Genomic DNA, 24,267 nt, shown 5'->3' with positions numbered 1-24,267 from the left:
AGCACGAAACTACTTCAAAACTTGACAAAAATCCTAAGTTTTGTTGTTTTTTGAGGTGATTAGACCACACACACACCTTAGCAATCAAGCCTACTAAGTTTTTATCAACTTGAAACACCAAAAAGCATCCAAAACAAGCTTCCCAAGCTCACAAATGGCATTCCTACATGAAAAAATAGATCCTTGAGGGAAATCCTTTGCCTTGGCTAAGCAATAAATGAATCCGCACCATGGGCAGGAGGCAATCTTGCCTGTCCAGCAGCCTCTGACCCACACACACACATGCGAGAGGTCTCCAATCAAACAAACAAATTGTGTGTTTATTCATTGGAATGTGGTGGATGAAAGTAGTTATGGGAGGCAAGGCCAAGGCTTTCAAGAGCTGAATGTAGTAAGCATCTTCATCACGAGCGGCTACAAATGGCTATCGTCTCGCCATTGCTCTCTCGTTCCTCCGGACCTTGCACCTTAGCATTTGCCGTTACTGCACCCCCTCCCACTTATCTGCCCTCTTCTCAACAATGGATTCCACACTCCTCCCGCACTGCCTCTGTATTATCTTTGGGTTTCCCACTGCGTCGCAGACGCCTCTCCACCATCGCTTTCGCTAACTGGACCCCGGACGCTGCAGAAGAAGCTGACTTGCAAGAGTTCACGGCCTGGCTACAACAGCAAGGCTTTCCCGATCAGGTTCGTCGTGAACGCTCGCTGAGAGTCAATGTACTGAGGGGTGCAGTTCGCATTTGCACTTTTTTAGTTTACAATTGAAAACCTTTGTGCGAGCTGATGCGGATTGAGTAGTTTCTGTATTAAGGCAAGATCAATGGCTTGTGACATTGTTCTGGAAGTAGTCCATCATCGCTTTAATGGCTGTAAGGGTAAAGTGCGAAACCTCTGGGCCTTCTATCTTTTTAAGGCAATACTCATCTGGCCCGTTCACTTTGCCGAAATCATCTCTTATATTGGATAGCCTTGGACCAACCATTAAAGGAGGTATACCTACAGCTTGGAGCCCAGACTAATGGTGTCTTCATTTACGTATACTGTAACGTTTACAACACAACAAATGCCTTATTAGAGGGTGGCAATTGGGCCTTGCATGTTGTAGTGTATTTTGCGCTCCATCTCCATCACATCAGTTCAATTCAAGAAACAATCAGTTTGGACATGTGACAGACACATACCAAGCATGAGCGTTACACAGCAGCGGCAAGGCTCAACCTTTGTTGAAGATCCCTTCAATTGTGAGCACATTAAATGCATATAACCTTTACCTACCAATGAGCAAGAGTCGACCTTGCTAGACCTTGTGTCAAACTCTGCTCGTGTAGATAATTGTTTATCTATGCGTGTTATATTATTGTTGAAGGGCCACCTTAACACGGTGGACCTGTTAGCCAAGCTTACACTTCGGAAGGCATAACACTTACCTATAAAAGCATGCAAAGGCGGAACAGCATATATAAGAGGACATACCCATCAGTGGCTAGGAGATTAAGACTTTTAGTGCTTATAACGTTATCTACCAATAAGAAAGAGCCGTATTGTTAAAGATCTTGCTAAATTTTGTGGGCATAAAGATTGTTCGAATTCAATTCTTGTGTAGGTACATACATAAGTACATATATACATACATACAGACACGCAAAGAGAGAAACATGTCTTGGATGTTTCCGCTCTATTAGTGGACATTCAAATTTCAACCTAGAAGTTTTCATCCATGTTGCGGTGGGTAGCACCGAAGACATCTTCTTAGCTTAGGTCATGAAGTGGGCTTGGTTATAGCTCACCCTGACTATGGCAGTGGAGCTTGGCGGGGACCTATCTGGACATGTCACTACCTCTGACAAAGAAGCAGTAGACATTGAGTTGAAGATCTACAGGTTGTTCATAGGCAACAGATGTCCTCTTGGGGATGAAGTGGTACAAACAGTATTGGGTGACAACTAGGCCCTAGCTCACCTACACCCGTCATGGAAGATGCATCTTGTATTTCATGTGCGGGACTGAAGCGGTATGTTGGACCCCTATTGGATGCAATGAACCAGAGGTGGTAGACCAGGCTGGGATTTTCGAGCATGAGTAAATCCTTCTCCATCAGTTCAAACATGACACAGGGCAACACGGAAGGATATATTCGACCAAGTTCAAACACAAAGGTGGTTCGAGGCAGTTTGGCTGGATGAAGAGTTCTTTCCAGATTACTCAGACTTATATTAGTTAGGGCATGGCTAGACTAGTAAGGCAGACCACCGGATGTGAGCCCGGAGCAGCCTATTCCTGCATGCTTGGATGTGGATTTGGGTTTGGCTCAGCCTTTTCGGATTCGTCTGCAATTTTCTTCTTTTCCAAATGCTTGCTATAAATGCAGACAACTGGGTCATTTTGCACGGGACTGCACTTCTACTCCAGCTCTAGGTACCTCAGTTCCTTCTCCAGCAGTTCCGGCAGCCGGTTTTTCTTCTTTTGGGATATATGTAGTCAAGCAATCTTCCAAACCAGTTAAGGTATGGAAGCGGGTTAAGTTGTTTCAGCGCCAGATTGTTCTCAGGTTAATCCCTTTGTTGTTAAAGAAGCTCGGGATCAGTCTATTATTGAGCATACTCAGCATACTTCTCTTCAGGATATGGAGTTGCATGTTGATGTTGAAGAGCGGCTTAAACAGGATGATGCACATGGTACATCTCAGGCTGATGCGTAAGGTGAAGCTGTAATGAAGAGTCATGATTTATCATCTGCAGCTCCTACGTCAGAGTGTGTAGATGTTACTCAAGTCCCTATGTCTGTGAAGATGGTGCTAGAGTCTCTTGCTGTTCAGGATGCAGATGTTCCTTCTTCATTGGATTCTTTTCATCCTTGGTTGAGACAGGTTTTGACCCTGTGGTTCAAAAATTCAGGTTGCCAGCTTATATCAAGAAGAATCACAAGGGGAAAAAACAGCTTTGTTTTATTGACAGTGATGTCACTCCGTTGCATCACTTTTTGCAAGTCACTAATCTTAAAATGGAGGATGTGTTGTTAGATCCTCCTCCAAATGATATGTAAATTTTATCTTGGTAGCCTCATGAGTTTTTCTCTCTTAGGCTTGCTTGTAAATTTTATCTTTGTACTCAATGGTGGGTTTTTACCTCGTTCGAGGTTTCCCACAAAGAAATATAAGATTTCACTTTTTTTTAAAAAAAAGTATGTGTGTCTATATATATATGTGTGTGTGTGTGTTGCATGAGAGAGAGACAGAGCTCCAGCCATGGCGATTTCAGCCCTCAGCCGGCCCTATTGGTGATCCCGACCTGCTTTTACTGCTGCCTATGGTCCATTCATCCTCCTCAGCTTGCTCGCTGCTGCCAGCCGCCTTTCTGGAGCTCCATCTGGTGTCTTTTCCACTTCGTTTCAGCCTCCTGCAGCTCCCCGTTTGTGTGTGTGTGTTTCCTGCAGGTTTTCCCGTTTATTTGCTGTTCAGCCCCTTCCGTACAGCCCCCTTATCTCCTCTATTTACCTTGTACTTTTCCCTCGCCATTTTCCAGTTTATTTTCTCAGTTATCTGTCCGTCCATACAGCCTCTTATTCTGTACTGTTTTGTCCCGCACAATCTATCCGTACAGATTCCTCGTGTCCGTATGGTTTCTCTATATCCGTACAGGTTTGCAGCGTCCGTACAGATCCCCTGTGCTGGTACTACACTTTCCTGCGTCCGTACAAGTTTTCTAGTACACTCGTACTTTTCTGCTTCCTCCGTACTGTTTGCACTCAGTTGTGCAGCCGTACTGTCCGTTTATTCCGTACTGTTTGTACTGTTGGTTCAGCTCCGTACAAACCTGCCAGTCTGTACTGTCTTCAGCCAGCCCGTTCTCTGTGTTCTTTTGTACTTGTTGCTTTTCTCAGCCTCTCTCTCTGTTTTCCTTTTGTTTTCCGTTACAGCATCTCCCTCCTTTTTTCTCTTTTCAATTTCCCATAGAAAGTGTCAAGACCTACATGCACAAGAAGCAGAAACAGGACTCGGGTCAGGATGACTCGATGCATGCCTTGAGGCTCAACTGGTTTTTGATGTTATGCATGAGGGCTTTGAAGACACGCGTTGGGATTGGAAGGACTCTGCTCCCATTGTTGGGCTCATGGTGGAGGCGGATGACATCGTGGATCCCAGTGCGTGATTACGCCAAGCATGCCATTATCATTTTTTTCCGTGGATGCATGCCTGTTGCAGCAGATGTTGGAAATTGGCTCACCAGGACTTTGGGTGGTTGCTTTGTTCGGAAAGTGCATTATGTTGCTCGAGGTTTTTTTGAGGTTATTATGACAGATGAAGTGCACAAACAGATGCTCCTTGAACACTCCCCTTTGTATTATGGGCAGCGGATGGTGTATGTTGTGCCCTGGTCGCCCACCAAGGATTATCAGGCTTTAATTCGCCATTGCTGTCCGGTATGGGTGGAAGTGGTTGACTTCCCTCAATGCTTGGCTTCTCTCTTACCCAAAATTGCAGCATCATTGGGTAGGGTGGTGTGTCCTCCGCGGCCAAATGGGAACTCCAACCGATTTTGCATTTTGTGGGATACTGATCATCCCACTCCTAACTCTTATTCAGTTACGGTGAATTAGGTGGATATGGGCAGTGCTTTTTACAAGCTCAAGTGGGGCTTGTTTGCAGGTGCATGTTTTGAATGTAAGAAGTTTGGTCACATGGCTTCTCAGTGCCCTCTTGTTATGCATAAAAGGCCGTTGGAAAATTTGCCTTCTTAGATGCCTATTAAAGAAATGATGGGTCAGCCCATTCTCAAACAGAAGGGTGTCAAGGCTCTTACTCCAGCTCAGGAAAAAGGCAAGACACCTGTTGTGTCCAATGGGAATGGCTCTATGTGGTCTGACCGGGTCCTTGTGGGAATCCTAGTGTCTCTAAAATATATCCTTTACTCTTGCTCAATAGCATGAACCATGCGTGTCATGAAAAGACTATTGTTGTGATGCTACTATGAGGGTGCCTCGTATGGGGGGAGATCTCGAGGGTTCGAGGATGTTATTAAGATCCTTGTCCCAATGCAAGCCTTGAGATCTCCCCCCATACGAGGCACCCTCATAGTAGCATCACAACAATAGTCTTTTCATGACACGCATGCACAAGGTTTGCATTGGGACAAGGAGCTTAATAACATCCTAGAACCCTCGAGATCTCCCCCCATACGAGGCACCCTCATAGTAGCATCACAACAATAGTCTTTTCATGACATGCATGGTTCATGCTATTGAGCAAGAGTAAAAGATATATTTTAGAGACACTAGGGTTCCCACAGGGACCCAATCAGGCCACATAGATCTTGTCACTGGTATGTAACTGGATTTTTATGGGTGCACAGTGTTTTTTAGTCCATCCTTAGGGATATTCTAGGCGCCCTTGGCTCCGTGTAATGGGATTTTGATGTCGTGTTGTGTTTCTGATTGGTCTTGTACTCTTTGGCCTTTTGAAGTTTATAAAATATTCTCTCTCTTGGCCTTTGTGATCATACTCCCAGAGTATGATCATAGAGTTCTTCCAGCCAGAGCAGGTTGCTACCCCAGCCGCGGTTAGCAGGAGAGGCAGAGGCCCTGATATCAAGACGCAACAGACCCGACAGAGGACAGACTCACAGATCACGCTCACTGATATCTCTTCTATTTTCAGGCATGGGGTGCATCCAAGTGGGGTTAGAGTGGCGCTCGTTCGTCGGGTAGCGGCTAGGAGAGCACGATGGATTACTCATCTAGATAGCAGACAACGATCCATTACGGCCTCTTGCCTACACTGCCTAGTCCGTCATTGGGTGTATCTTGACGTTTTGTTTGCCTATTATATGATATTGTATTGGATCACATTGCGTCTCCACGAGGATGATGACGCCAGGATGGATGTATATGATTATGGTAGACATGTACGATGATATCACTGACTATGTCTACACAGTTTTCTAGCATGGGTTAGGATGCTCGCTTAGTAGTTCCACCCTTTTGCTTGTTGTATCAAGTTTCTCTTTAGTCTCATAGACCCATTGGTCTTTAGCAGAATTTAATAAACTTTTATCGTGACCTGCTGAATGCACTACACAGGAAATGGCAAACAGCTAAAAATAGAGATAAGTTCGAGTACTACTGCACATTTATCAACCCCCAATATTGGCCCACTTATACGGCAGAGGAGTTAGCCACGCAAAAGTACATTTGCACACCTATGGCAATGCATAAGCGGAGGGCTTTGGCTTCACTTCGCACCCGATCACACCAGCTGCAAATTGAAATAGGAGGATGGAAAGACATGCCAAGAGAGAGCAGACTATGCCAATTATGTGACCAGGGTATGCCAGAAATAGAAGAACACATGGTAATGATATGCCCTTACTATGCACACATTAGGAAAAAGTTCAGCTCTCTTCTTGAGGGACATAACAGACTGGCTGATTTGCTACATAAGGCATCACCCTCAGCTTTAGGAACATTTGTATCTAAGCTTTTCAAGCAGGTGGTTTGAGAGCTTGGGGCTCCACATAGACAAATTACCCCCTTCTCGTATAGCATTGGGACCCCCTTTGTCCCGCTCACGTATCACGAGGTGAACTAGGTTATCTGAGAGGATCTCTTACAGCTACACACTTTTCGGACTTGGTTAGCACCCCATGAGCTCCTTGTGAAGCTTAGCCTCTACAGAGACCATTGCTTGTGGATTTCAGCAGAGGGTTTGATCTATCCACTTGGATACACACGGATCCATCTCCCCCACTCCTTAAGTATATTGATTGGATAGTTCCACTTTTTATCTCACCGATTTGTATTGAGAGTGGACAGTGGGCAGAGAGCATACATAGAGAGGGTCGCATTTGGACTTTATGTGACCATTAGGAGATCGAGTCGGAAGAGCATTTCGCTTTCAGATTGCTGACGTACTATAAGATTAGAGGTCACTATCATTGTTTTTTCAGGGATGGCTTTGGACCCCTATTTAGTCTCTTGTACTACCCAGATCAAGATGCGTGGCAGGCTTTATCCATGAAGCCATCCGACACATGGAGCGTTTGCTCAAGACACATAAGTGACATCAGGGCACACATAAGCGAGATCAGGGCATACAGCCAGCCAGACTCCTCTGAGAGCATGATCATTGAGTTCTTCTAGCCAGATAGCATTGACCATCAGGGCTTGGGGAGATGGTAGACCCGAGGTCGAGATCGAGAGACACGGTAGACTTGCCATCAGGTTGGCACAGATCATACTTAAGGACCTTCCCCCCATGCTTTCCAGCTCGAGGGCATGGTGGACAGGAGTGATAGTGGCAATTGTTCGTTGCAAGGCCATATTCAGTGGACCACACACACCGACATCCGTTAGCACCCCATCACTGGCTTTTTGACACATAGCCTCTTGCCACGCTGACCCCCCCTCATACTTGACTTTTGGGTGACCATTGTAGTGTTGTCACCGCTCCATGAGTCCTAGGATTTCTCTATATATGTTGGTATTGTTATGATTATGGCTTTTCTTGTATTCGTCATGGGTGTTGATGCCAACTTAGAGGCTCCACCCCTTCAGCTTGTTGTATTAGGTTCTTTCAGTCTCATAGACTGCTTCGGTCTTTTGAAGACTTTTAATAAACTTTATTTCTTTCTTTCTCGCTCTCTCTTTGTAGCAAACAGACACCCTCTTGATGCCAAAACACTTCAACCTTAAAGGATTAGCAACTTTGTAATGTTTTCCTTAAGGCAAGTGCATGATTTCCAATCAAACATTTGCATTCTTAGAGTGCTCGATGCTATTGTGTACCTTTATTTGCGAAGATCTTTTAACGTTAATGTGCTTAGCACTTGAAGATATTGACGATTTTGTATAGTTTTCTGATTTCATATATAAGGTAGCATAGGCAGCTGACTTTTCTTTCTTTGATGAAGGCGGTGGAATTGAAGCGATTTGGAGGTGGAGAAGTGGGATGTTTTGCAACACGAGACTTACAGGTGTACACTAATTCCCTTGTTATATAAGCTTTTGTCTCTTTGCCGATGTTCCATTCCTTTACTGAAAAGTTATACCTTGTTCCCTTTCATGTGGACATGGGAGACTTGGTTTGATTAATTTACAGAGCGATTTTGAATAACCTAGGGGTTTCTTTTAAATTTTTGTGGGGGGCTATGGATCGTATCTACTGGCTTATTTTGGGTTTCCTATTGGGGTGTGCAGCTCACAGGCCTCTCCTTTAGTGCTAGCCTTCGTCATGGTTGAGTTTGCCCTTCACCTTTGGAGTGCTGACAAAAACTGACAAAAACTTAGTATGAAGACTTTGTATAAATGGATGCTCAAGTATGTGTGGGTGTGTGGATTTGTATGTGTGAGAGCATATGTTTATAATATGGTCGACACCCACTGTTGGGCGCTGATGATGTCAGTGGAGATGTCATAGTAGCTAGTCCTTGCTATGCATCACGGAGTTTATGGTTTTCAACCTTATGACTGACTATCATGAGATTGAAACTGCACTATGTTCTGTTTTTAGAGGATGAGTTTGGGCATGTTCCTGGACTTATCTAGGTATATGTGCAAGGTGTCTTGTGCTTGGCTATGGTTTTTGTGTTGGCCCTCTGGTCTTCTTCTGATCTTGTGTATTGGGGTTCGTCCCTAGGTTTTGTAGTTTTTCTATGCTTGCTTAGTTGTAGTCTCTAGCTAGCCGTTATAACTTTGCTCTTTAGAGCAGGTTTTCGAAGCATTTCAAAGTTGTGTCAGGGGACGTATTTTCATCATTGTGCTTTCAAATATCATGGGCTTCTTCTTCGGTTGGTAGATTTGCTTTATTCCCTAGCTCCACTTGAACATGTGGAGAAAATTTGCTTGAGGTCCATGAGTTCAAGGTTGGGCCTTGTCTCAAATGATTTGAAAGAAGGTCCAATATAGGTGGAGCCAAGTGACATGAAACACTAGATGTATAGTCCAACTAATGGAAAATTATTGGAGGATGGCCACCTCGTTGATCATTTTGATGATGAGGGAAGGTTGAAAAGTGTTGTGGGAAAGTTTTGAACGCTTTCCTCCTTGCAACCAACTTGTTTAAGCCTTTTCTTCATGATGACACAACACTTTCTTTATATTGAATATTCGTACAGTGACTGTCGGCTTGCCGCTGCCCCTCTCCCTCCCCCCCTCCGAAAACACACACACGCACGCACTTTTTTTTTTTTGGGGTGAAATCTTTGATTGATTATATTATATGAGTAGCAACCTCAAAACAAGGTGCTACAATTACATCAACTGAAAATTTCAGTATATGCCAAAAAGACCTAATGATCTATGCAGCGGGTCTACAAGCAATCAAAGAAAGTTTGTTGCAGAGAATGCCTAAAAAAGCCAAACAGAGAGAAAGTAGGATCACCAAAGACTTTACAATTCCTATATGTCCATAAAGTCCATAGTGCCTAGTAGTGAACCCAAACGAAGAAAAGATGAAACTCCGGTCTGGATGGATGAAACCCAAATAGCGAGAAGAACTTCCCAAACGGAACAGATGGGAATCTCGCTCGTAGGCACTGTCGAAGCAGATAAAAAAACTCACGAGAGCACGAACAATGCCAAAATAAGCGAGGCACAGTCTTCGAAGAAGCAGAATATTTGTGGCAAAGTGCAGGAGCAATGTGTCGATGAGCTAGTAGCTGTCCAGATGGAAACACTCCCAAAAGAACTCGCCAAAAGAAAACTTGTTGCTGAAGTGGTACTTTATAGGCCCAAAGTTGCTGTAATCTTTTCCTCCACCACTTGGCTGGGCGATGCATTCGTCAAACAGAATCACCTCTCTTTGAAACCCAAGGTTGAGGCAAAAGGATTTTAAACAATGTAGGTACAGTAATCTGAGATAGCCTCAAAGGACGAGAAGAGGACCCTGGAGAAGTCAAAGGCCATCTTCTAGCCGGTCTTGGAGTTCCAAAGGAGGAATCGGAACAAAAGGCGAAAGCATAGAAGTAATTTGTCGCCACAAAGGACGATAATGAGAGCCCAATTCATATGTAGTGGTTGCTAGAGAAAAGGGGAGCACAGTACCAGCATCATCTATAACATCAGCAATCGAGGTGATGCCTTTAAACGAGACAAAGTAGGAACGTCGAGGTTCCTAAAAAGCCAAGGGAGGCTAAAAGACTTTCGACCAGTGAATGCTTTCAGCTCTCAAAGAATTCCCAAGCAAAGATTGCCGTCCATTCCATTCCAGATGAGAAAGAACATGCTTCCAGTCAAAAAGCAAGCGGGAGACAAAAGGGCAGCCAGGCAAAGTGCCATCAGTGCAGCCAAAAAAGAAAGCCCATTGATTGAGTTGCCAGTGACCAAACGTAGAAATACTGATATGAGTAACCAGAGTCCTAATCATAAGAGCCCAAGGCTGATCACCTTGCAAAAATTGCAGCAACATTTTTCCCCTGTGGGCAAGAATATGCACATGAATATCTGTGATGTTCAATCCACCATGCATCTTGGGAGAACAAATGTGATGCATCGAAAGTAGCTTGAGACTTTTTCTGCCATGTTTGGATCGCGAGAAGATTTTCATAAAGACAGACATGAAAGATGTAAGATCTGCCTTAGTGAACATGATCAATGGCAAGTAAAATTGAATATATGCCACAAGGATGGACTGCACTATTCGAAGACAAACGTGCAAAGGCCAGGTTGCCAGTTTCCAATACTCAAGCTTTTTTCGAAGCTTAGCCAAAACCCAATCAGTTTGTTGTCGGCGAGTGAGTTCCCACCCCAAAGGGTAACCAAGATGACGAACAAACTGAGTGGGTGGAATGATATCCCCGGGCCATAACAGACTATGCCAGTCTTTGGAATGCAAAGGGAACGGTTTAGACTTCTGAAAATTAACATGAAGACCAGCTGCCAAACCATAAACAGAGAGGGCTTGCATCAAGGCACCAAGATTATGGGGCATGTTCTTCGGGGTAAAGAAAGAATCATCAGCATAAGCTTGAGCAACCATGCTGCGATTAGAATCCAATTCCAAGCCATGAAGTGATCCTGTAGCCACAAGATGATCAATATATTGCAGCATAGGATGAGTAGCAATGGCATACAGTAAAGCACTGAGAGGGCATCTTTGGCAGACCGAACAACGAAGAGTCCACTCATCAGAGATATCCCTAGAAAGAATGCAAGCCGCATTGCTATCTCTGTAAAGCCACTAAATAACCTGCTGCATTTTTGGATCAAACCCCAAAGATGGCATAGTTTGCGAGATGAAATCCCATTGAACTGTGTCAAAGGCTTTTGCAATATCTACCTGCAAGAGTAGAACATCCTGTTGCGTGTATTTGGCATATTCAATCCCAATATAAGCATTGGCAATATTATCTGTGATATGGCGACGTGGAACAAAGCCATATTGGAAGGGATGCAACCCATCATGCAAATAACCTTTAATCCGATCAACCACCATTTTGGCAATGATCTTGTAAATGACTGGCATGAGCGTGATTAGCCTCCAATCACCAAGTGAATCACATAGTTGCTTCTTTGGAATCAGCTTGAGAAGACCCTTTTTCCATGACACAGGCATCTGCTGATTTTGCCATGCTGTATTTACCATTTGTAGCAAGGTGAATTTAAGAAGATCCCAGAATGCAAGAAAGAATTCAACAGTGAGACCATCTTATCCTGGAGATTTCCATCTGCCACAGGATCTCAGTGAATCAGACAATTCCCTTTCAATGAAGGGATGTTCAAAGTTCCAAAGCCTAAGCATCAGATAGAATTGGATGAACATGCTGCAAAAGAAGCTGATGTGCAGACACGACCCGAGGAGAAAGAGTATCCACATGTCCAAAATGAGTGGAGAAGTGCTGCACACATAAATCAACAAGCTCTGAACGAGATGTTGACCAAGAACCATCAGGCATCCGGATCCGACAGATATTGGCAGCGTGTCTTTCGTAGTGTAAACTCTTAAAAAATTGCTTGGAAGAGCAACCTTTATTCAAAAAAGCCCGTTGTCTAGATCGGGTTTCCCATTTAGCAAGCTTTTTGCGATCATTGGATTGAAGAGAGAATTGAGCGTGACATAAGAGCATGCTTTCCTCTGAAGACAAAGGGCGAAGATGAGCAAGCTCAGTTAAACTCTGACAAGTAAATTTGGCATTTGCTACAGTCTCCCTTGTGGCTTGCATATAGGATTTGCCATAATCCCGAATAACTGCTTGCATTTGAGCAACAAAAGCCTGCCAGGCATAATCCAAACCAATGTGTATCTGATGAGAGAGAGGCTGAATAGCATCAGAGACCAAGGCTTTAAAGTCAGCATGCTTCGGATAACTATTATTAATCAGCAAAAGCCTTCGGCAAGGCAACGTGTCAGTGGGAAATTCATGTAAGGAAAGCCTTAATCAAGGAGGAGCATGATCCGAATGTATGAAAGCATGATCAACCCAAATTTGACAAGTAAAGGCATCACAATGCTGTGGATGAACCTGATACCATCTATCCAATAGTGCCTGATGAGAAGATTGAGCATTATGTTGAAAGGTATAGCCTGGAAGCATGGGCTGTAATATCTTCCAGAGATCAACGAGGCACAACTGAAGCAAAAAATCAGACCATGCCTGTGTTTCAGAAGCCAACATATGAGTGTGGCCTGAGGTGGTGTCACCCGATTGAGGGGCATTATTAAAGTCACCACAAATGAAGGCATGTTGTCGCCATGGATAGCTATGCATGGCAGCCCATATCAAAGCTCTATCACGAGAAGATTGGGGGGCATAAACTGATGCAAATTCTAAAATTTCCCCTTGAACAAGGCATTGAACAATAATCCATCTACCATGGCGATCATTGAGAGCCACAATAGGTTGAAGGTTGTGCTTTACTAAAAAAGCCACACCAGAAAAGGAGTGCTCTCCAGCATAGAAGATATCATAACCAGCAAAATGGCCTATTTGACCAGCATACATTTGCTGTGGGATATGACTGCATGAATATTACTGCTTTATGCCATGCTCCTACATGAACCTTGCAAACTCATTTGAGAGGTACTCTCCCCCTCCATCTGACCTTAGGCATTTTATTTGCAGGCCTATTTCTTTCTCAACCATAGCTTTAAAATCTTTGAAATGCCAGCAGCAGGAGCATTTGTGTTTGTCAAAAGGAAGAAGATCTTGGTGGTGACCTTTGGTCTGGCCAGAAGGGCTCTATGGCAACACCCTCGAATCCCACAGCCATTAAGGTCCTTCTTTCTCCAACCGACAAACAACAGGTTCAGCAAGCAGTTCAATCCCTTCAAGACATGGCGATTGTGGGCCTCACACCCACAAGGCGACAGCTCTTGCAAAGCAACTATATCAGGCTGCAATTGCTTGATATACATTCAGACTAGTTTCCATTTGCGACCATCACACATTCCCTGTACATTGAGAGTAACACACTTCAGGTGATCAAGCATATTTACAGTTATGGGACAGGTATGTACAGCAACTAACGGGCTGTCTACGTCTGCATTTCCACCTCAATGTCCGGGCCTCTGCCTTTGGATGAAGCATCAGCATGAGGAGAGGACAAAAGTGCAGCAACTTCTTCTTGAGCAAACAAGGTCCGATTCACAGTCACAACAGCCCAGGTCAAGACAACACCAGAGTTTTCAACAGGTGTTTTTCCATAAGAGGATGCACCACTCCAAGTCCGAGAAGGCAAAGGTCGCCTAGGGGAGATCACTTTGCGAGGAGTTTGCCATCCATCAGTCAAAAAAATTTCCCCCTTTCCCTGAGGTGGAGAGGACAAAGGCACAGGAAAAGAAGCATTACCATTTGAGACAGCTGGGGCTTTGCCTTTGTCTTGAACAAAGAAAAACTGTTTGACCCCTTTGTTTTTGACCACAAAAGAGGCATTTGCATTCTTATTCAAAGGTTGAACCATTTTAGCTTGCACTAGCATCCGTGGAGCTCGAGAAAGGCATTGTGAAGCCATGTGCCCAAATTGCTTGCATTCAAAGCAAGCACCTACGAACAGCCCCCACTTGAGCTTGTAAAAGGCACTCCCCATGGAAACATTATTCATAGTAACCGAATATGAAGCTGGAGTGGGATGATCTGTATCCCACAAAATGTAGAAGCGATTCGAATTTCCATTGGGTCGCGGTGGACATACCACCTTACTGAGGGAAGCTGCAATTTTAGGTAGAAGAGAAGACAAGCATTGAGGAAAATCCCGAACTTCTACCCAAACGGGGCAACGATGCCGAATCAATGCCTGATAATCCCGGGTGGGAGACCAGGGCAGGACATCGACCATTTGCTGGCCATAGAAGAGGAGAGTGCTCCAGCAAAACGCTCCTCATCAGCCATGATGATCTCAAAAAAGCCCCTCGTTGCATAATGAACTTTTTTGACATAAGAACCACCTAGGGTTCGAGTCAATTAATTCCCAACATCTGCTGCAGCAGGCATCCGTCATGGGAAGAAAATTATAATGGCATGCTTTGCATACTCCTTAACTGGATCAAAGATATCATCCACTTCCACCATAATGCTAGTGGTGGGAAGTGGATCTTTCCAACCTTTGTGGGTGTCTTCAAACCCTTCATGCATAACCTCATAAACAAGCTGAGCCTCAGCAGAGTCATGAAGGGAATCATCTGAATCCATCACCTGTTTTTGTTTCTTGTTGGAAACTGACTTGTCTTTCTGAAAGGTTTTCTCATAGGAATAATCTGCCATTTGAGTCAAGGAAAAGGCTTGGAAGCAGCAAAGCTTTACAAGGAGGAAAGCATAGCAGGTACAACAGCAGCATAATCTGTATGGACGAATCTGTATGAAAATCTGATAGTACCGATGAAACTGTATGGAATTTCTGACTGTACAGACGAATCTTTATGGATTTTTCTGATTGTACAAACAGAACTATACGGAATTTTTGACTGCACAGACAAAATTGTACGGACAAAACTGTACGGATTTTTTCCGACTATACAGGCAAAACTGTATGGAAAAAATTGTGCGGACAAAACTACACGGATTTTCCCTGGCTGTACGGACAAAATCTTACAGATTTTTGACAGTACGAAATCTTTTTTCCCCCTCGACAAAGCATACGGACACAAAAAACAACCAGAAAAATCTGCCAAAAGTAACAGTAGGAAATCTCGCTCGAAGCCTCTGTCGGATGAGAGCGATGAAGTCACAAGTATGTGGACAGAACCAAAAAATGTGAAGCACAGATTCAATAGAGTGTTGGCATCTGTGACAAACAGTCGGAGCAATATGTCTGTGTGCGAGTAACTGGCCAAATGGAAAAATGCCAAGCAGAACTCGCCAAAGGAAAAGCTGTTGCTGAAGAGGAACTTTGTAATGCCAAAGGAGACGCAGCCGTTTTCTCCACCACTTCATTGGGCGATCCATATGCCAAACAGTATTTGCTCTGTCAGAAATCCAAGGCGGAGGTAATAACACTTTATACAGAGATGACACTGTGATATGCGAGAGCTTCAAGGGACGGGCGGATGAGGAAGAAGAGTGTAAAATCCAATCCTCAAGCCTATTCAGAAGTTCCAAACGAGGTACCGGCAAGAACGGTTGAAGCATTGCTGAAATCCTATGCCATAAAGGACGATAATGAGCTCCCAAACCGTATTTGCTAGCAGCTATAGAAAAAGATAAAAATGTGCCATCGTCTTGAAGTACATCCGCCATAGATGAAATGCCTTTGAAGGAGAGAAAATAAGAACGTCTGGGTTCTTGTATGGCCAAAGGAGGGTGGAATACTTTAGACCAATAAATATTCTCAGCCCTCAAAGAGTTTCCAGACAGAGAATCTCTACCATGCCATTCCAAGTGGGATAAGATATGTTTCCAATCAAGAAGCAGGCGAGAGACAAAAGGGCAGCCTCTGATCTTGCCTTGGATAGAGCCAAATAGGAAATCCCACTGAGTAGGCTGCCAATGCCCAAAGGCAGAAGTATGAATATGTAATAAGAGAGAGCGGATCATGAAAGCCCAAGGCTGATCTCCTTGCATAAACTGTATCATCATTTTCCCTCTGTGAGCAAGTAAATGCATTTGAATATTGAGAATGTTCAGACCCCTGTGCATCTTTGGAGAACAGAGACGATGCATAGAGAGTAATCTGAGACTTTTCTTGCCATTTTTTGAACACCAGAATTTTTCCATGATAGCTGACATAAAGGAAACCAGATCTGCCTTAGTGAACATAATGAGAGGTAGATAAAATTGTATGTATGCTATCAAAATGGATTGTGTGATTCACAAACGAACATGTAATGGCCAAGTTGCAAGCTTCCAATATTCAAGTTTTGCCCTTAACTTTGTTAGCACCCAATCAGTTTGTTGGGAACGGGTGAGTCCCCAACCTAGAGGATAGCCAAGATGTCAAATAAACAATTTTGATTTCTGAAAATTTACCCGAAGACCAGCAGCCAATCCATATGTAGAAAGAGCCTGCATAATCATGGACAAATCACTCGGAGTATTTTTTGGGGTAAAGAATGAATCATCAGCATATGCTTGAGCGATCATGCTATGACTGCCAAGAATCTCCAAACCGTGCAAGTGGTCAGTGTCCAAAAGGTGGTCCAGATATTGAAGCATTGAATGAGTGGCTATGGCAAAAAGTAAAGCACTTAGGGGACATCCTTGCCTAACAGAACAACCAATAGTCCAGGATGTAGAAATATCCCCTGGAAGTATGCAGGCAGCTTTACTATCTTGATATAGCCAAGTGATGAGTTGCTGCATTTTTGTGCCAAATCCCAATGCCTGCATAGTCGATGAAATAAAATCCCACTTAACAGTATCAAAGGCTTTGGCAATATCAGCTTGCAATAACAAAACATCCTGCTGCGTGTATTTGGCATATTCAATTCCAACATAGGCATTTGCAATGTAATCTGTGATATGCCTACGCGGGACAAAGCCATATTGGGTAGGATGCAACCCATTATGTAAAAACCCCTTTAGCCGATCGACAATCATTTTGATAGTGACTTTGTAAATGATTGGCATAAGGGTGATAGGTCTCTAGTCTGCCAAAGATTCACAAATTTGCTTTTTTGGAAGGAGTTTAACAAGACCTCTCTTCCATGTGTCTGGCATTTTCTGATTTTGCCATGCAGCATTCACCATATGTAGCAATGTATGCTTCAAAAGAGGCCAATATTCTAGAAAAAACTCGACTGTTAGACCATCCCATCCTGGAGATTTCCATGTGCCACAGGATTTGATTGCATCTGACAGTTCCCTCTCAGTAAAAGGTTCCTCCAATTCCAAAGCTTGAGTAGTGGAAATAATAGGAGAAACATGTTGCAACAGTAAATTTCGTGCAAGCAAAACCTGCTGTGAGGGAGAAACTGCAGAACCAAATTGCTGAGAGAAATGATGCACACAAATTGGAGCAAGGTGTGACCGTGAGGTGGTCCATGATCCATCAGGCATAAGCACCCTGCAAATTTCTGTTTTTAGTCTTCTCTGATGCAAACTTTTGAAAAATTCTTTGGAAGAGCAGCCATTATTTGTAAAGGCTCTTTGTCTTGCTCTAGTCTCCCATTTAGCTAGTTTCCTGTGATCATTTAGTTTAAGACAATGTCTGGCCTGGCATAGTGTTGTTTGCTCATGCATGGACAACGAATGAAGATGGCTGAGTTTAGTGAGGTCTTGACAAGTGAATTTGGCCTGAGCAATGGTTTCCCCTCAGAGTCTTCATGTAAGATTTGCCATAAGCTCTAATCACAACTTGTATTTTGGAAACAAAAGAATTCCAGGCATCATCAATATGAATATGGCTGCGAGAAGACAGAGAATGAGATGCTTCAGTAACCATGACCTTGAAAGCAGCATGTTGCAAATAGCTATTGTTTACAATCAGATGTCGCCTTTGTGGCAATCTGTCATTTGGCATAGCATGAAAGGATAACCGCAACCATAGAGGTGCATGATCTGAATGCACAAAGGCATAGTCAATCCACATTTTGCATGTAAAATCCCCATTTTGTTGTGGAGCTACACTATACCATCGATCCAGACGTGCCTGATAAGAAGAAAGGGCATTATGTTGGAAGGTGTATCCAGGTGACAAAGGCTGCAATTCCTTCCAAAGGTCAACCAAATCCAGATGCATCAGTAATTGAGACCATGCATGCCTTTCAGGAGCATAAATCCTAGGAAAGAACGAAGTTGTTTCACAGTCTGAGGGATAGGCCATTCTAAAACCTTCTGGATACGATCCAGATCAATGCTAATACCTTCAGAAGAAATCTTGTGTCCTAAGTAAATGATCTCCTTCATAAAGAAGTCACATTTACTCATCTTGGCATAGAGCTTATGAAGGATATGGAGAGAGTGAGAGCTAGAGAGAGTGTGGTTAGTAGTCACTAACCATAGTTAGTGAACTAACTGCAGTTAGGGGGAAAAACCTCTAAATGAGGGAAAAGTGCCCCTAACTAACTTATTATATTACATTGGTCACTGCTGAATTATATCTATAATTCCAACAGCTTATGCTGTCTTAGAATAACTAAGACAATCTGGAGGTGTCCTATGTGATCCTTAAGCGTTCGGCTATATACCAAGATGTCATCTAAGAACACTACAACGAATTTGCCCAGAAAATCTCGGAACAAATCGTTCATCATTTGCTGGAAGGTGGCAGGAGCATTGGTCAAACCAAAAGGTAATACAAGAAACTCGTAGTGGCCATACCTAGTTCGGAATGCGGTTCTATCTATGTGTTTAGCATAGATACGGATTTGGTGATAACCCGTACGCAAATCAATCTTAGTGAAATACTTTGCTCCAGCCAAACGGTCTATTAGATCATCGGAACGAGGTAGAGGGTATCGATTCTTAATTGTCACTTTATTCAATCGTTTATAATCTATACACATTCTCCATGTAGAATCTTTCTTCTTCCTTAAGAGGACAGGTGCTCCCCAAGGTGATTTACTTGGGCGAATATAGCCCATATTCAGGTAATCTTGTAGCTGTGTAGCTAGCTCATCCTCCTCAAGCTGGCTCATCCTGTAAGGTGATACACTAATAGGTTGAGCCCCAGGTACTTAGTCTATGCGATGATCTATTGCCTGTTCTGGAGGTAAACCTTTCGGTAGTTGAGCAGGGAATACATCCTTGAAACTGTCTAACAACATTCTCAATTCATGGTGTTCAAACACACTTAAATCATTCTTGTTATTTATAGAGACAACAAATGAAGAAAGCGGAATCAAAACACACTGATAGACATCATATGAGAAGTGTTTAATATATTCCGAAGTTGCATCGCAGATACAATAGGTCCCTGAGAAGAGGGAATATTATCACACTGAATACAAAATTGGGTGTGCTTATCCAAAAAAGAAAGGGTATGTTCCTTCCATCCAATCCGAATATCGTGGGTTTTAAACCACTCTATTCCGATTAACAAGTCCACATGCTCCAAGTGCATAACATAGCACGTAAGAGCCCCTGTGTATTCTTGAATCCGGATAGAAAGCGCTTCAATCTTGCGATCCCAAAACTGCTTCCCAGCTGGAAGCTGCACCTCATAGGTGTGATCGCTAGGTATCGTGGACAGCCCCTTCTTCTGCACAAATTTGTAATTAACAAAGTTGTGAGAGCTGCCCGGTCAAAGAGAATGTGAACTCTTTAGTCCCTAACTTCTCCATAAACTCGGAAAAGATCATGGGAACCAAATAACGAAGTATTAAAAGTGCAATTACAAGAAAGTGGGCAGGTAATGACATTTACAGAAATACCTGTCATCGAAACTTGGTTTGCTCCCTTGGCTTTGTTACCCGGTCCCGCCTGGAGCTTCGGTCCCAGCGCTTGCTTTTGATTCTTGCGCTTTGGACAATCATTCTTAGTGTGGCCCTGCTCCTCGCAGAAGAAGCAACGTCCTTCCTTCTTAAGCTTCAAGGTACGAAGGAAACGGGCACGACCATTCTTCGCCTGAGTCAAGTGTTTCTTGGAGGCGTTGTCTATAGACTTCGTCTCCCCGGTACCAGTGGTAGACTGGAAGAACTTCCGTTTGTTCTTCCCACTCGTGTTGGAAACTGTGGTTCCCTTTGCACTGGCCATGGTATCATCATAAATATGCGCGTAATTCATGGCCTCTTGCAACGTGGTACATTTGTTGTTCTTGATCTGCAACTTGTATGAGTCAGGCTAACCATCCACAAAGAAACCTAACAAGGTCATTGGATCCATCTTTGTAGCTCTGGTCTGCAGATCCTGAAACCTTTTGACACATCCCAGCACTCCTAAAACCCCTGATCTGCAAAACAACCACACACCACGTCAGATCTGAGCAGGCTGCTCACCACCCAACCATGACATCTACGGGATGTGATCCCGAATCAAAAGATGTCCCCTCCGAGCCACGAGCTGAGCTACTGGCACGAACTCCCAATCAGATCCAAACCAGCCTGGTGTCCCATACCACCAGGTGGCGCTGAGAAGCCCTGGATCTGCCACTGGGCCTTGGGCTACGCTAAGATGCAGGCGCGCGTCCGCGACTCAATCCAGGATCTCAGACCTGGCACCTGGGAACGAAACTTGCTCCCAACTGCACACTGAGAACTGAACCCCCTGGGCCCCTTTTATAAACTTGGGCCCCGAGCGCCAAAAATAGCGAAGACCTATAAATAGTTCGTACCCTTGCCACTCAACCCGAGAATCAAGCCTGCCTAGCTCTAAGCCTCCCCAGGCTAACCTAAGCTAGTTCTGTGTACCTAGTACACGTCAGATACCAATCCGTGCACATGACATACTCCCCCTCCTCTAAGAACTCACTCCTGAGTTCGCTAAAAAATCTGGAAATGTTCTTGGGAGGTTTTGTAATGTCTCCCATGTTGCATCCTCCTCAACACGATCCTTCCACTTAATCTTGTATTCCGTGATAGTACGATTACGAATCTGTCTTTCACGAAATTCAAGAATACACTCAGGTTCGTGAGGAATAAAAGTCAAATCTGTAACTTCTATAATCTCATGAGGAGAAACAAGTTGATCATCTGTACCCAAGACTTCTTTCAGTCTACTGACATGAAAGACTGGATGTACTTTAACATCAGGAGGCAATTGTAGTCGATATGCAACTGGTCCAATTCTTTTAATGACCTTGAATGGGCCACAGTATCTGGGGGATAATTTCGGAACCAAACCAGTACTCAGGCTCTTGGATTCCTTTGGAATTCGCAAATATACGATCGTTCCTTCAGAGAACTCTCTAGGTGAACGATGTCTATTAGCATAAAATCTGTCCCGATCTTGGGCACTTCTAATAGACTCCTTGGCAAACTGCAACATTTCCTGCATGTCTTGCAAGAAGTTCTTAGTAGCATCATTTTGAATCCCTTTTAATCCAACCATAACTGGTGACTTAGGTTGAAACCCGTACATAAGCATAAAAGGACTGTAACCAGTACTAGAATGCTTTGCACTGTTGTAAGCAAATTCTATCATAGGTAGATAATCTCCCCATGAAGACTGTCTCTTGGATACATATGCACGAAGCATGTCTTCAACCAACTGGTTGACCTTCTCTGTACTGCCATCGGATTGTGCATGATCCGAGGAACTCATACTTGAGAATAGTTTCCGACTTCTCAAATACAAGTGTCCAAAAGTTACTTGTAAACTTTGAGTCCCTGTCACTGACTATGTCAGATGGCAAACCATACAGCTGATATAGTTGTTCTCGTGAGCCAGCTGAACAGCTGATATAGTTGTTCTAGTAGGTAAGAACCTAGCCATTTTTGTCAAAAGGTCTACTATGACCCAGATGGAGTCATGACCCTTGCGCGTTCGAGGCAAACCAGTAATAAAATCCATGGAAATACTTTCCCATTTATTACCAGGAATCTGTAATGGCTGTAATAAACCCGCGCTTCTAAGGCGTTCTGCCTTAGTAACGTGACAAACCCGGCAACCTACTACATAGTTCTCTATAAATGCACGCATCTTAGGCCAATAAAAGGTATGCTTCGCAAGAGATAGAGTCCGATGTATACCCGGATGTCCAGCACTAGGAGCATCATGACACTCCTAGAGAATCTTGGATTTAAGGTCCAGAACATCAGGCACACAAATCTTTTCATTCCGGAACAGCAAGCCGTTCCTAATCATCCACTGACCTCCCGCCGCCTGTACCGTAGGTGGCACAATCCCTGAGTCCTGGTCAACCATGGAGCTCCCATCCTGGACTCTCTGCCAATAAGAACTGAAATAACTATCAGTTGCGTATAGCCCTCTCAAGGATTGAAATAGGTCTGAGGATATTTCCGTAAAGGACAAAGCATTTACAAACTTAACTCGACTTAAGGCATCCGCCACACTATTCAGGGAACCCTTACGATAAGGTATTTCGAAATCAAAATCCTGCATTAATTCTGCCCATCTAACTTTCCTTCCCCTCAATTCTGATCCATCACACACATACTTAATTGACTGATGATCAGTCAATACAAGGAACTTTGAACCATACAAGTAGTGTCTCCAAACCTTAAGAGCATACACTACAGCATAAAGTTCCTTCTCGAGTGTGGGCCAACGATATTGAGTGTCGTCTAGCTTCTTACTCTCAAAAGCTACAGGTTTGCCCTCTTGGAATAGAGCTGCCCCAATCGCATAATCACTCGCATTAGCCTCTAAAACGTAAGGTCGGGTAGGATCGGGTAATGCGAGAACGGGTGCTTCCTTGATAGAAAACTTCAAGGTTTCAAAAGCCTTGTTCATTGCATCATTCCAAGAGATCGGCTGGGTAGACCTGCATCCACGACCTTTCAATATGTTTGTCAGGGGTGCCGTGATATGTGAATAATCACGCACAGACTTCCGAAGAAATACCGTAAATCCTAGGAAAGAACGAAGTTGTTTCACAGTCTGAGGAATAGGCCATTCTAAAACCTTCTAGATACGGTCCAGATCAATGCTAATACCTTCAGAAGAAATCTTGTGTCCTAAGTAAATGATCTCCTTCATAAAGAAGTCACATTTACTCATCTTGGCATAGAGCTTATGCTGTCTTAGAAGTAGTAAGACAACCCGGAGGTGTCCTATGTGATTCTCAAGCGTTCGACTATATACCAAGATGTCATCCAAGAACACTACAACAAATTTGCCCAGAAAATCCCTGAACAAATCGTTCATCATCTGCTGAAAAGTAGCAGGAGCATTGGTCAAACCAAAAGGTAATACGAGGAACTCGTAATGACCATACCTAGTGCGGAATGCGGTCCTATCTATGTGTTTAGCATAGATACGGATTTGGTGATAACCCGTACGCAAATCAATCTTAGTGAAATACTTCGCTCCGGCCAAACGGTCTATCAAATCATCGGAATTCTTCTTTCTTAAGAGGACATGTGCACCCCAAGGTGATTTACTTGGGCGAATATAGCCCATATTCAGGTAATCCTGTAGCTGGCTAGCTAACTCATCCTCCTCTACCTGGCTCATCCTATAAGGTGGTACACTGATAGGTTGAGCCCCTGGGACTAAGTCTATGCGATGATCTACTGCCCGTTCTGGAGGTAAACCTTCCGGCAGTTGAGCTGGGAATACGTCCTTAAAACTATCTAACAACATTCTCAATTCACGGTTTTCAAACACACTTAATTCATTCTTGTTAATTACAGAAACAACAAATGAAGAAAGCGGAATCAAAACACACTGATAGACATCATAATGAGAAGTGTTTAATATATTCCGAAGCTGCATCGCAGATACAATAGGCCCCTGAGAAGAGGGAATTTTATCACACTGAATACAAAATGTGGTGTCCTTATCTACAAAAGAAAGCGTATGCTCCGTCCATCCGATCTGAATATTGTGGGTTTTAAACCACTCTATTCCGATCAACAAGTCTACATGCTCCAGATGCATAACATAACATGTAAGAGCTCCCATGTAGGCCTGAATCCGGATAGGAAGCGCTTCAATCTTGCGATCCCAAAACTGCTTCCCAGCTGGAAGCTGCACCTCATAGGTGTGGTCGCTAGGTACTGTGGACAGCCCCATCTTGTGCACAAATTTGTAATTAACAAAATTGTGAGAGCTGCTCGGATCAAAGAGAATGTGAACCTGTTAGTCCATAACTTCTCCATAAACTCGGAAAAGATCATGGGAACCAAACGACGACGTATTGAAAGTACAATTACAAGAGAGTGGGCAGATAATGACATTTACTGAAATACATGTCATCGAGACTTGGTTCGCTCTCTTGGCCTTGGTACCTGTACCCGCCTGGAGCTTCGGTCCAAGCACCAACTTTTGGTTCTTGCGC

General features: G+C 43.7%; 1 protein-coding gene across 1 annotated transcript in view; it reads left to right on the top strand.

Moving 5' to 3' along the window:
* Positions 1-228: 228 nt before the first annotated feature.
* LOC147904698 (fructose-bisphosphate aldolase-lysine N-methyltransferase, chloroplastic-like) overlaps positions 229-24,267 on the top strand; it is a 136,213-nt gene continuing 112,174 nt past the window's right edge. Inside the window, exons 1-2 of the mRNA XM_087395221.1 lie at positions 229-690; positions 7,908-7,970. Of these exons, the coding sequence (XP_087251347.1) occupies positions 421-690; positions 7,908-7,970 (333 nt within the window). The 5' untranslated portion in view covers positions 229-420. The remainder of the gene's footprint in view (positions 691-7,907; positions 7,971-24,267) is intronic.

Source organism: Dipteris shenzhenensis, chromosome 2 (genome assembly GCF_047967505.1).
Source record: "Dipteris shenzhenensis isolate YYH24624 ecotype China chromosome 2, Dip_SZ_1.0, whole genome shotgun sequence".
In the NCBI taxonomy this organism is placed as follows: domain Eukaryota; kingdom Viridiplantae; phylum Streptophyta; class Polypodiopsida; order Gleicheniales; family Dipteridaceae; genus Dipteris; species Dipteris shenzhenensis.
This window is presented reverse-complemented; position numbering and strand designations above follow the sequence as displayed.